Source organism: Rhamphochromis longiceps, linkage group LG20 (assembly GCF_057381845.1).
Source record: "Rhamphochromis longiceps isolate RC_006_pf linkage group LG20, R_longiceps_female_GT1.1, whole genome shotgun sequence".
NCBI lineage: Eukaryota > Metazoa > Chordata > Actinopteri > Cichliformes > Cichlidae > Rhamphochromis > Rhamphochromis longiceps.
Genome location: NC_140576.1, coordinates 24,424,875 through 24,437,535, shown reverse-complemented (window position 1 = coordinate 24,437,535; position 12,661 = coordinate 24,424,875). Strand labels below are relative to the sequence as shown.

At 40.5% G+C, this 12,661-nt stretch overlaps 2 protein-coding genes across 3 annotated transcripts; both read right to left on the bottom strand.

The window, feature by feature from the left end:
* Window positions 1–1,500: 1,500 nt before the first annotated feature.
* Window positions 1,501–4,251, bottom strand: mipb (major intrinsic protein of lens fiber b). The gene is made up of 4 exons (XM_085393111.1): window positions 3,474–4,251; window positions 3,114–3,278; window positions 2,944–3,024; window positions 1,501–2,843 (listed from the first exon to the last, which is right to left on the bottom strand). Exons 1-4 carry the CDS (start codon window positions 3,831–3,833, stop codon window positions 2,658–2,660), a joined length of 792 nt encoding a protein of 263 aa, XP_085249237.1. The 5' UTR covers window positions 3,834–4,251; the 3' UTR covers window positions 1,501–2,657.
* Window positions 4,252–8,748: 4,497 nt separating this feature from the next.
* On the bottom strand, window positions 8,749–11,907 carry LOC146645387 (aquaporin AQPAe.a). Of its 2 annotated transcripts, none has more exons than XM_085394748.1 (6): window positions 11,893–11,907; window positions 11,289–11,483; window positions 10,630–10,791; window positions 10,368–10,532; window positions 9,734–9,814; window positions 8,749–8,964 (listed from the first exon to the last, which is right to left on the bottom strand). In XM_085394748.1, the coding sequence occupies exons 1-6, from the start codon at window positions 11,905–11,907 to the stop codon at window positions 8,749–8,751; spliced, it is 834 nt and encodes a 277-aa protein (XP_085250874.1). The 2 variants fall into 2 exon arrangements, with proteins under 2 accessions (XP_085250874.1, XP_085250875.1); XM_085394749.1 differs by having other exon boundaries at window positions 11,289–11,480.
* Window positions 11,908–12,661: the final 754 nt, after the last annotated feature.

Sequence of the window (12,661 nt, the reverse complement as noted above, 5' to 3'; positions counted from 1 at the left end):
AAAATAAAATGAATATTTCTAAATGAGATGTGCTATCTTTTTCTTAAGCAGGTCAAATCTGAGTACTTCTGGACAGTACATACACCAGCAGCATGGAAAATTTACATTTCATTATGTCATTGAGCTGCTTTACACTGGTGAACTGGAAACCCGCTGAAGGCAATAGATTTTACAAATATGTTAATTGCCTTTCTTACAATGAAAAATCATCAACCTTGACCAGCCAATCACAGCCAGTAGAGCCACTAAACAACACATTATGTCTTGCTTGTTTAGCTACATTTGGCCTCAAGAAAGCCTGCCTTTTTCTCCTTCTTTGGTTCTCAGTGTTAAACTAAGCATTTACTTTATATTTACTGCACAGCACTGATGTGTTTTGTTTAATGATCCAAAAGACCAGTGGTTCTCAAACTGTGGCACACAGAGCAGAAAATATGGAATAAAATGAATATAATGTGACTTCAGTCGAGAAAGCAAAGAGGAATTTCTGACTTTTACTTCACTAAACTTTAACTTGTATGATTTGCTGTATTGTTAATGATTGATACTATTAAGGTGGTCAAGGAGGTTGTGGATCTGGTATGTTTACTCTGAAAATAACCTTTTTAAAAAGCAATGTAAGAATTACAGTAAGAGAATTATATTTTACAAGAGGTGGGTCTTGACTTGAAGGTGATCAGGAGGTAAATCCAGGATCAAGGAATATTTGGTGGCATTCTTTGCCATTGCAAAAGAAAAATAATAAAATAATATTCTCAAAGAGACATATCAATGACATATCAGTGCCCTTTTTTGAAGACATTGACTTGACATTCTTAAGAAAATATCCATACTTAATTCTCCATCTATAAACAGTAAGCTAACTCAGCTCCATGGAGTACCCCACCTCTCACTCCATGACAGCGAGGACAACTCTAGAGGATGGATGGATTTATTTAGATTAAATGTTAAATTGGGGGATTTCCTTTTATCACTCCAGCAGCAGGATTTAGTATGTTGTGTGTGCAGCAGTTCTTCTTAAAGAAGGGACTGCTCACTGTAGTGATGCGGCTTAATAAAGTGTCAAATCTCTGAAAAAGGTTGAGTCTGTAAATACTGTAGTTTATCAGCTGTAATCTACAATAAAAGCTTTAACCATGTTTCTTATCAAACTCAAGCAATAGTCCTGATGTGGGGTTGATCCTGTCTTACCCAAAAGACACTCCCTTAATCTAAAGCAATATGTCACTCAAGCCACACCCACACAAAACGAGAGCCCACTCTGAATGTTTGTCGTTTATGATTTTGAGTCTATGAGTCTAATTTTAGATGTGAGACTATCCCATGTGCTCTTTATGCCCTCTTCTGGCCAAGATTATTTATTACAACTCACACTTCCTCTTGCATTCATTTAAATTGCATTCATAACATTTAAAGGCGAAAAAAGCAAAGATGAGCCGACCCTCGTATCAAGTTTTTTTTATGTTTATTTTCATTGAAATTCTTATTGAAACGCTTTGTGCTCCCAGTTAAGGATCAAATAATAAAAGGAGACTCAATGTAAAACTCGCACAGCCGATCAGCAGACCTACTCTTGAAGTCTGGGATACAACATTTGCTTTGGATTGCGCTGATTCAGAACAAAAAAGCAGATGGTTTATGTAAAAATGAATATCATACCAAATAGCACAGTGAAGGCGGAGGAGAAATGGTAATGTCTTAAAAAGTGGGGACAAAAAATGAGCACAATCAGTGGTTACGAAACATGAGAGCGGTAAAACGAAATAAAAAGTACTGTATGTGCGATCTCGGTCGCACACGTACACACATAAACGCACTCACTTGCAAATACACCCAAACGTACAGGCGCAGGCGCACACAAAGGCACACACTCACTCTCACGCACACACTTGCGCGCACACACAAACACAAACCCACAGATAAATTGTAGTGATTGAAAATAATGAAACCCTGGTTAAATCTAATGGTATCATACATCCACGTCTTGTGTGGGAAGTGCAGAAAACAAAACAAAAAATAAACTAAAATGGAGAAAGAAAGAAAAAAGAATTCTTGTGAATAATGAAAAGCATGCCCATCTTCACTGGTCTAACCCAACTTGAAACGACCACAAACCCAGAAGTGCTGCCCTCTCTATCCACCCCTCTACTCCACCCCCACCTGCCCCATGCTCTCTTATCCCTTTCACATATCATTCCCACATCCCCGCCTCACCTCCGTCCTACCCCCCAGTCTCCTCCCCTCCTCAAATTTCTCTGCTGGATTTAAGGGGTTTCCACACGTTTCTGCATTGCAGATCAAAAGCCTGCCTGGGAGGAGGAAAGAGGCGGGCAGGAAGAGACGGGGCGGCTACTGGTTCAATCTCTGGTCACCATTTATGAAAACACAAAGTCCAGTTCAGAATACAGAGAGATGACTGGGTGTAGAGGAGTGTTGTTGTGTGTTGAGGTTAAAGGTGATTGACCTGCATGTTTTTAGAGTGGCACCGGAAAATGTTGTTAGGTGTTAGTCTACACGTGAGTTGTCTGGGTTAGTTTTGTGTCTGTGTGTGTGTATGTGAAGGCACTGGGTGGGGGCAGTGGAGGTGGGGTTGGTGTAGCTCAGGGCCTTGTCCCTCATCCCTCGGCCCCAGTCAGAGAAGGGGAGAAGGGGCAGGTTTATAGGGCTTGTGTCTTGAGCTCGATGGGCTCCCCGCGGGTGTCCTGCTGGGTCTCGTTCTCGGGAGGTCGACTGCCCTTCAGTGTGGCCAGACGCTCGGACAGACCCCTCATGCGTGGGAACAGCATGAAATCATACAGGAGGGCCCCCATGGCACCTCCTATCATAGGCCCGACCCAGTACACCTGTAAGCAGCAAAGTTAATATTTATCAGCGGTTGAGTCACTTATGAGACCTCTTAAAACAGAAGGAAGGTGAGGGAAGATCGATCGTTTCAGGTCTTACCCAGTGGTTGATAAAGTTTCTGAAGATCACAGCAGGGGCAAAGGACCTGGCAGGGTTCATTCCAGCACCCGTGTAGTACATCTGAAACACAAGAAGCACGTTTCTAATATTTACACTTCCGTATGCATGCATTTAACACTAGATTATATGCTAAGACCGTGTGTCTTTACCCCCATGAGATGTCCGATGGTAACAGAGAAGCCAATGGAGAGGGCAGCAGATCCGAGACGTCCGTTTCTCCTCTCATCAGTCACGGCGAAGATGCAGATGACAAGCTGCATGGTGAGGAAGACCTCCACAGTGGTGGCCATCCCCAGGCTGATGCCAGGCTGCAGCTGGAAATACACAAATATGATAAAAGGTGATATTTGGGCCGAGAGGTGCAGTGAATGAATGCATTTCATTTGAATCCAACCATGGTTTCATATCTTACCACATTAAACCTGAATTGGTAGTACAAACTCTAAACCAAAAAGGATTTCCCAACATTGCTACACTTATTTCCTGAAACATCCCTCTTTGGTCTTTACCGTGTTCATTGCCATGTTGCCTCTCATGTTGCCTGGTGTGACCCCATACAGCACAGCAGCCCCGGCTACAGCACCCAGGCACTGGGCAGCAATGTAGAAAATGGCTCGGAAAAGAGACATCTGTGAGCCGACAAGGTAGGCAAAAGTGACGGCAGGGTTGATGTGGCCGCCGCTGATGTGGCCGATGGACTGGATGAGGGTAGCGGCTGCCAGCCCAAAGCACAGGGCCACGTGAAGGACATGATGAGGCCCAGTGGTCCAGCGCAGGGCAGCGCCCATGCCAAAGAACACAAAAAACATGGTCCCGAAGAACTCGGCAAAAACTGCCCGCCAAAAATTCATAGACCGGAACTCCCACATGGTGACGGTTGAGGCTCTCCACCAGATGAAGAGGATTCTTCAAAAATAAATCTAGAAAAGGTCAAATGTGTACCTTTTCAATCCTCTTCAGATATCAAAAACTTTAAAAAAGAGTCTCCCTTTTGTAGTCAGCTCACTAAGCTGACCAAACACAGCTGGAAAGTCAGTTTAAAGACAAAACAGGATTTCAGAACGTCAACAGACGAATCCACTCAACAGATCTTTTACCAGACTGGGTTGGTAAAGTCAACTCAGCTGCATTCGCTTGCCACCTCTGTCCACCTGTCCAAAGACATAGGTGTGAGATAATGTGGGAGTGTGGGAGGAGATCTCAGGTGGAATGGGATGTCAAGAAGAGGTGGGCATCAATGCTAAAGGGGTGTTTCTAAAAAGAGACGGGGATAGATAGCGTCCAGTGGACCTTTTAGCCTCTCTGACGGAGGGGAGAGGGCCAGACGGGCGCTTTATAATACCCCCCCAGGGGCCCCAGGTGACGCCATAATCCCCCTGTAGGGCCAAGGGCGGGGGGCAGCAGTGCTGGACATCCTAAATCAAACAAACTTAACCCCTCTGTCTCCCCCCACATAACAGCGTATGGCCAAAAGAGATGTAGCATATCTAAGAGGAAAAAAATATGAAGTGAAAATGAGTGAGAAATTATTCTTTTTTAGAGTGAGGTAGTAACATTTTGCAGGAAAAAAGTCACAAGAGAGTGTATTCATCTTTAGAAGGAGTCAAAAATGACAGAGGAAAGAGTTGCAGTGAAGAGCAGGTTATGCTGAGTTTTCTTTCGGGAGTATGTCATCTGTTGATGTATCATAACTTTCATTATCAGGGGACACGCATGCTGATAGATTAGGGCAGAAAACACACACATGTATGCACAAAAACACACATGCACACATTCAAATAATACAGTTGGGGCCCCCGGACGGAAGTGCCCAAAGCTAACAGTGCTGGCCTGACCGATACACTGAAATGCCTGACCCTGTGAAACCATTGTCTGTAACAAGCATCTGGGCTACATATGGACAGAGATAAGACAAAAATACATATTAAACTGAAGCACAAGTAACAACAGCTGGCAAAGCATTTTCTCAAATTTGCAAAGCTTAGTGCCAAAATGCATGTTTAAATTTGCAGCTTCTGTTTATTGGCGTGCACATAATTAATCCTGCCTGTGAGAATCAGTGATCTTTAATTGGCATTAAGCATTGCAGAGGCCTGGAAGTGTGAGCACTTTAACCTGAACTTGACACCGCCTCAGGGTTCAGTGTGCACTGACACCGCCCCACAACCAGCGCCATTTGGTGGCGCTAGAAAATATTGGAGAAACATGTTAATCTGGCTGATGTGTGCAAAGAAGGGGCGAAAGCAGCAATGCAGAGAGAAAACAGTGAATCAAGCAGCAAACCAACAATAATTCACACAACGCAGCAGATTGTGCCTTCTGTTGTGACAGGAGCTTCGAGGAGGTGCTTAGCAGAGGTTAGCAGTATGTGAGGCTGTGATGCAGGAGGACGTACGACCAAAGCCCTGAACGTTCTCAGTGTGTGCGCGAGGTTGGGAAAAGGGGAGAAGGGCAGCGGGGATGCGGGGGAACGATGGGGTTACTGTGCAGCACCGGGGCGTCACGCCGACCAGCCGAGCGACATCACTGGTGGAGGAGTGTGTATGCGTGCGCATGTGTGTGTGTGTAGCTGGGGCGTGATGAATGCAGATAGCTGAGCTTGCCGTTTTAACTCCCTTTTATACATGTTAGAAAGAACACACACAATGCAAAATGCTGGCAGCACAGTGGCAGTTATAGCTATTGTGCATGCTGTATGTGTGTCTGCGAGTGTATGTGCGCATGCTGCATGCAAATTTAAGAGTGTGTGTGCATGTGTATGAAAATTACACACATCAACACAGAAAGTATACAATAAATGGTTCGATTTTTTTATTTAATATCAATTTTAAAGGGTTAGTTCATCCAAATTCTTTACATATAATTTGTTGTTGATTGTACAATGCCTGTGACTTAAGACAAACTAAAGCAAATTATCAGTAAAGAGCAACTTTTTTCTATTTCAACTGAACATTTAAACTGCAAACACGTAAAACACATTTTAATGCGAGGCAAAAATAAAGGCGCGTACACCCACGCACAAATATGTTTAAAGGTTTCATCAAAGTATTGTCTCTCACCCACATACACGCGTATGCTCAGCGTTTCCATTTCAAATTACAAAGCGTGTTGTGACTGAAGGTGTTCTTTCTGTAGAGCCATTACAGAGGAATGAAGGTCCATTTGATTGTGAATAGGAGACCTCAGAGAAGAGATAGACGCTAACAGGCACAGACATGAGAGAGATGCTGGATGAGAGCGTCATTGAACCCACGGTGCAGGCTAAGGACCTCTTTAGCATTTCAAAGCATTCGCAAACACAAGATGCAACTGAAACATAAGGGTGTTTTCAGCAGGATTTCAATGAGTCTCTGTTAGAATTATAATGACATGCAAATGTGAAAGTGAATACTGAATCTCACAGTATTGGCTACACTTTTGCATACACTAATGACAGACAACAAGGACCTCAAAGGTCACATCCACTCCTTTTAAAATTCAGCTTCTACATGAAATTCTCCCCCACGCGCATTGATAAAAGTGGGAAAAATAAAAATTATCGTGTGCTTGTAATGCACCAGCAGAAGGTGAGAATTGCAACCCTCCCTTTGTTGCCTCATTATCACATGTGGGTTTTTTATTAGCTTTGGTTCTTTGAAAACATAAAACATTAGCTGCATACGTCCCAAAAACTGTGTTACTCTGAAGAGGAAATGGGAAGTTTTGCCATTTACAAAAGAAAAGCTGGGTTTTATCTCCATATCACACAGTCTGGGCTTTTTTCTCCATCCCACTCATGTCTTATAGCTTTTTGTTAGTATTACTACTGCTAGTGTTCTCAAATTTAGGAATAAGATTGTATTTTTACCTAATTTTACTGCGTCACTGCAACTTTAAGACATTTCTGTTTTGTGCCATGAGGCCTGCAATAAAGTTTTTTTCACGTACTCTGAGCATTGGAAACAAGTTGTGAACACTGAGATTTCATCATCTTTTATACAGTAAATGCATAACTTTAACATGTACACATCTGGGGGTCATATTTCTGTCTTTCTGGTAAGTCTAAGTCTAACAATCATTCTCTTTTGTCTCTGTTTTTGGTCTCCATTAACTTATGAGGGGATATATCTGCTAACTAAGCACTCCATTGTGTGAATTAGTGAGTCGCTATCTGTGCCTGATTGCTGTTTTTAAGATAGTTTGTAAGGTTTCTAGAGCATTTTGCTTTGTAAATCTGCAAACAGCTCTCTCCTGTGACAAAAGGGAGAAATCAGAGTCCTATTTTGTGAAATTAGACAAAATAAATATGAAAAACTTACTTCTGAGTAAGTCAAAAGTTTTACATACCCAACTAAACACTTTGAGATAATACCCCAAAGTGTGGCGTAAACAAGCTTCCATAAACTTCAAACTGTGACTTGTACATTAAGATGATCTTCTTTAGAATAAAATTTGGCATTTGAATGTATAAATCGTACATTTGTACGCTCATTTGTAACATGGAAAGATTGGAATATTTCCAATATTTATATTTTTGAATCACCTTCATGAAATTAGCCCCAGAATGACTGGAAACTGAAGCTCTTCAAATGTAAGGAGAGCTGCACATTTATGTGATAATTCTCTGTGAATCAAATTTAGCGACTGCTATTCAGTAAAAAGTCCAAGTACATGTTTTAAGCTGCAGTTAATTTCCATCTTGTGCTAGGTCTTCGTTCAAAATCAAATTAATCTTGTAACTGTAGCTAACTTAGTCTTTGGCCAGCTCGTAAAACAAGAATTGACCAAATATAACACGAACCTCCAAAAAACAAGCGTACTTAGGATGAGATCTTTCAGCTGAAAATTCAGTTTTCCCAGAAATCCGAACAGTGAAGTATCTCATTGAAATTCATTTTCTGGGCATTTTTGGTTGAGGATGTTTTATTATCCTACACTAAGAGAGAAATACTGTGCTTTGTGCTTCGTACCGTTTTATGACAGTTGTTGTTGAACTGTTTGCTAACCTGATTCCAAAAAATGATGTGTTTTTGTGCAGAAATCTTCCAAAATATTTACTAAAAGCAGAACGATTATACTAATACTATATCGTATTATATTACATGATTTTTTTGTTATTTATGGGAGAGTTTCTCAAATATTAGTGTTTTTATTTTCGATACTTGTTGAGTATGTTTTAGCTGATACAATTGAATTTTTTAAAGTACTTTTAATTGTAATGATACACATTTTACCGTATAATGATAGAGATAGGGCCTCATTTTTCTTTTATTGTGTTGAAACTTGCGAGTAATCACTGCTTGTTTTTGCTTTTTATTTTTGTTAGGTTGTACATGTAGACCTGCTAGTTTTAAAAATTGTTTAGACAGAAGGTCAAACAATATCAGACATATAAATATTAAAAATAAATAAATAAAAGTGACTATTTGTGAAAGTAAATAGTAATTATATCCCATTGTGGTGCATTTTGGTGCACCAACACTCACAACCTGGGTATTAAGCCATCAGTCTTGCAGTTAATAGACGGGTCTCTGTATAGCCACAGTCAAACTGCAATTCGTGAGTTAAACTGCTTCTTTATCAGGATGTTACGATTGCTATTAGATGACATTAAACTCTAAATGGTCGAGCACTCCTGTCTGCTTTTGTATATTACAGCATGTCATGTGAGATAAATTACATCCTTTCACACACCTTCTTTCTTTTCTTTTGTCCCCATCACCATTTACTTTGATGGTGTGTACACCAGTGCATCTTTTAAAAAATCGCTGTTGCACAGAGTGCGCTTTTTTGGTACATGTCTCTTCAGTTGTTTTCCTGCTTGCTGGCCTGCTTGGCTCTCATGGCATTCTGCGTGACTGTAGACAGCGACGATCCGGTCATGCTTGCCGTCTCCACGATCTCGATGTCCTTACAGGTCAAACAGGCCACCAGCTTCTGACGAGAGGCGCTGCGTGCAAAGAAGAAGTCATGGGACATCCCTGCCAGTATGGCGCCGAGCACCGGCCCGATCCAGTAAACCTGCAGGTGGGCAAAAGTGAGGTATGTGAGTTTTCATGGTAACTAAATGATCTAAGACAAATAGAGGAATCCATTAAACTGAAGTACTGTTAGATTTGACATTATCACCTCCACCAGTGAGGTTATGTGATTGATCTGGCTTGTTTGTCTGTTTTTAAAAAGATTACTCCGAAAGTTTTTGACACGTCTGCATGAGGACCAGAGATGGGGACCGCCCTGAGTTCCATGGATCAGTTCATTGTTGTAGTTGATTAAGTTTGAGCTACTTTTAGCTGTTTTATCCACCCTGTAGTTTGGTCTCATCACAAGATAGATCTTAAATATGCTGAGCTGATTAACAGAAGAAATTTTTTTTTAAAAAATACAATAAAATTCTGCAAATGTTCCTTTCTTTCTTTAAATGTCTAATTTTTATCTTATGATGTTTAAAAACAAAAATATCTCCTATGAAACAACTTAAAGACACATGAAATGTCACCATTCTTTATTACAAACAAAAACCTTTTAAAATATGTGACCATGTTATAAGAGCTTAATCTGAAAAGAAAAAAATAACAATAGCAATCAATAGTAAGAAGTTAAATATTTGTCTTTATAGTGTAGCAAAAAATCAAAATCAGAAAATAAGTTCTTCAAAATGAACCCATGTGAATGTAAATTTTGTTGACTTTACTTATGTTGCACTAAAAATCATGTCTTCATAACTTTTGTACACTGACCAAAAATCTGTGTTTAAAAAAAAGATTTGGATTTTGGATTTCTGTCTCACCCAGTGGTCTTCCCAGAAGCCTGTGATGATGGCCGGACCCAGCGAGCGGGCGGGATTCATACTCGCGCCAGAGAACCGAGCCTGAATAAAAACAAACAACATCACAATAAGGCTTTTTGTTTTTCTACATGAGGATAATGTAGCTTTAAGATTTAAAGACATATATCATAATAATTAAAGTTTAAAAAATGTTATGGCAAAAGGAACACAACAACCACTCAGGTCTTTTGCTTAAATAAAAGTGATTTTAAATAACATAAAAAACACTTCTGAAGTTATTTAATGTATAAGTTGGTAAAAAGTGCAATGGATTCTTTATTTAACACCTTAAATAAAATCAAATGTTGATTTAAAAGCACACTTCCTCGTGTCGATTATATTTTAGTTCCGTTTTTCTCTGGTTTGGTTGTTTTTTGTTGCTCTTCTTTAAAATTGATCACACTTCCTGTAAAACTAGTTCCACTCACATATTTAACTGGGAGATCTTTTTTCTGTGTCAGTGTGACAGAAAGCAACAAAAGCTCCAGATTATGTATATTGAGAAATGCAACCCACAGTGGCTGTAGCAGTGGGGGGGGGGGGGGGGGGAATAATACAAATAATACACTATAGGCATAAAAGAAGCTCATCTCACCCCTATCAGCACACCAGCAGTGTGTGCTAGTCCAATGGCCAGGTTTCCTGGTTCTGGGCTCTCCCTCCTTCGCTGGTCCTCCACCGAGAAGACGGTGAAGACCATCTGGAAGGTGCACAAGACCTCAATGCCCAGAGCCTTGGCTGCATTCAGCTCTAAAGGTACCTGGGTGAGGTGCGAGAAGAGTAAAAACATATTCTAGAAAGATGCAAATGATTGTTAGAATTTTTTTAAATGGCACACATACGTTCTAGGAACTGACCCTGTTGACAAAGTGCTCTGCTGTGGTTTTAAACGGCAGGGCCAGGTACAGGGCCCCAGCTCCTAAGGAGGCCCCCAAACACTGAGCGATGATATAAACGAGGGCCCGGAGAACATCAAGCCGCCGTGTGGCCAACAGAGCCAGAGTCACAGCAGGGTTCACCTGAGCAGGAACACAAGCACACACTGGCATATAAAACTATAGAAATCATAAACAGCTCGGTGGTCTCACGGTTCTCTACTTTAATGTTTATTGTAATAGATCAAATCAATGATCGCCAAACGTTAAAGTGCAAAAAGGAAATATGAATTTATGCAGGGTTGTTTTTTCCTTTCTTGTAACATTTATACTCTCTTACATTTATCAAATGTCCCTTTGGAGAGGAGACAACCCCCGAGGTTGAAACCGCTGAACTAAAACTACCTAATAGTATATATAATTATATAATTAACTAATTATGAGTACATTTTTTAACAAATGAGCAATTTCGAAATGAGGATGTTTAAATGCAGGACTTTTACTTGAAGCATTTTTTTACATTGTCGCATTCGTACTTCTATTCACTTAAATGAACTACTTTGAAGTACTTTGAAAGCGTTTCTGTCAAGTTCAGTTCAGAAAGAAAAATGAAAAACAACATGTTAAAATGACATAATTACCTGTGCCCCACTTATTTCTCCAAAACAGTGTCCCAGTGCTACAATCACCACACCCACTGCCACCGCTGGATACAGGGGTCCTCCAGGGGCATCTCCAGGGCCTGGCACAGAGGCACCCAGCACAGCGCTCACCAACACCAGGGTGCCGAGGAGCTCTGCCAGCATGGCGTGCCAGAATTGCCGACTACGTAGCTCCTCATAGAAAAGGGATGTAAACAAGTTGGGCTTTAGCTACTCCTCTAAATATATTGTTACATTTTTAGGTAAATAAAAGCAGAACACAGGTAAATAAATAAATAAATAAATAAATAAATAAAGATTTTAATCATCAGAGCATGATGAACATGTAATCTCTATGCTGCAAATGATATTTATCCATATTTTTCTTTCAAAATATGTCTTAAAAACACTCTCAACGTAACCAGCTTAATGTTGTTTTAATCCATTTAGTTATAAAATTACTGATTATATTTAAATGTTAATATTCTGTACGCAAAGCCTAATAATAAAGAGACATTTTTTACTAAAATAGACAAGATTTAAACTCCATCCCATGTAAATTATAACACATTTAAACATTAATACATTAACCTAACATGCTTACCTCACGCCACGTCATTTCAAACCCAACAAGTAGGTTTATTCAGGCAGTTTTCTGGTGGTCGGTCTCTCTGTGTGTCTCTGTGTAACTGGTGGTCTCTGAGGACTTCAAGGTTCCTGCTACCTCCCTGATTAACCTGAGTGTGCGAGAGGTCCTTTGATGAGAACAGCCTCCTCCCTCTCTCTCTCTCTCTCCTCCTCGCCCTCTCCTTCTAGTGCACATCAGGCGTTATCAAGTAATTCACACACATCAGTCCATTTGCATACTTTACTCCTAAACATTCACTGACCTTCACTACTGTAAAAAAAATCTTCAAAGAACTATGAGAAGCATTTCATGGATTTTCTAACTGGAGTCACTTTGGCCAGTATAGAGAGGACAGTTTCCAGATAACTCACATTCACAGCTAGTTCATGTATCGTGTAGTGGTTTAGAAGGCAAAAGACCCACTGGTTTGATCCCAGGAGGAGACCCAGATGCCTGGCATAAGAAAGCTGTCAAATCAAACATGCAGTGCTACCTGCTGTGGCAACCCATTTATATTCAGTTTATATCTTAACATGAAATGCAGACCCAGGAGGCTAGATTGCCTTCAAAGACAGGGGGAAAAAAATTAATAGTCCTGAAGACAAATTGAACTAAACTTTAAGTCTATTTAAGTCACATGTTTCTTTATTATGGACATATACCATGAAAAGTGCAAAACAGAGGTGGTAAAAATCGGACCGGAGGGCCATAACAAACCTGCAAACAGTCCCAATCCAGTCCACTG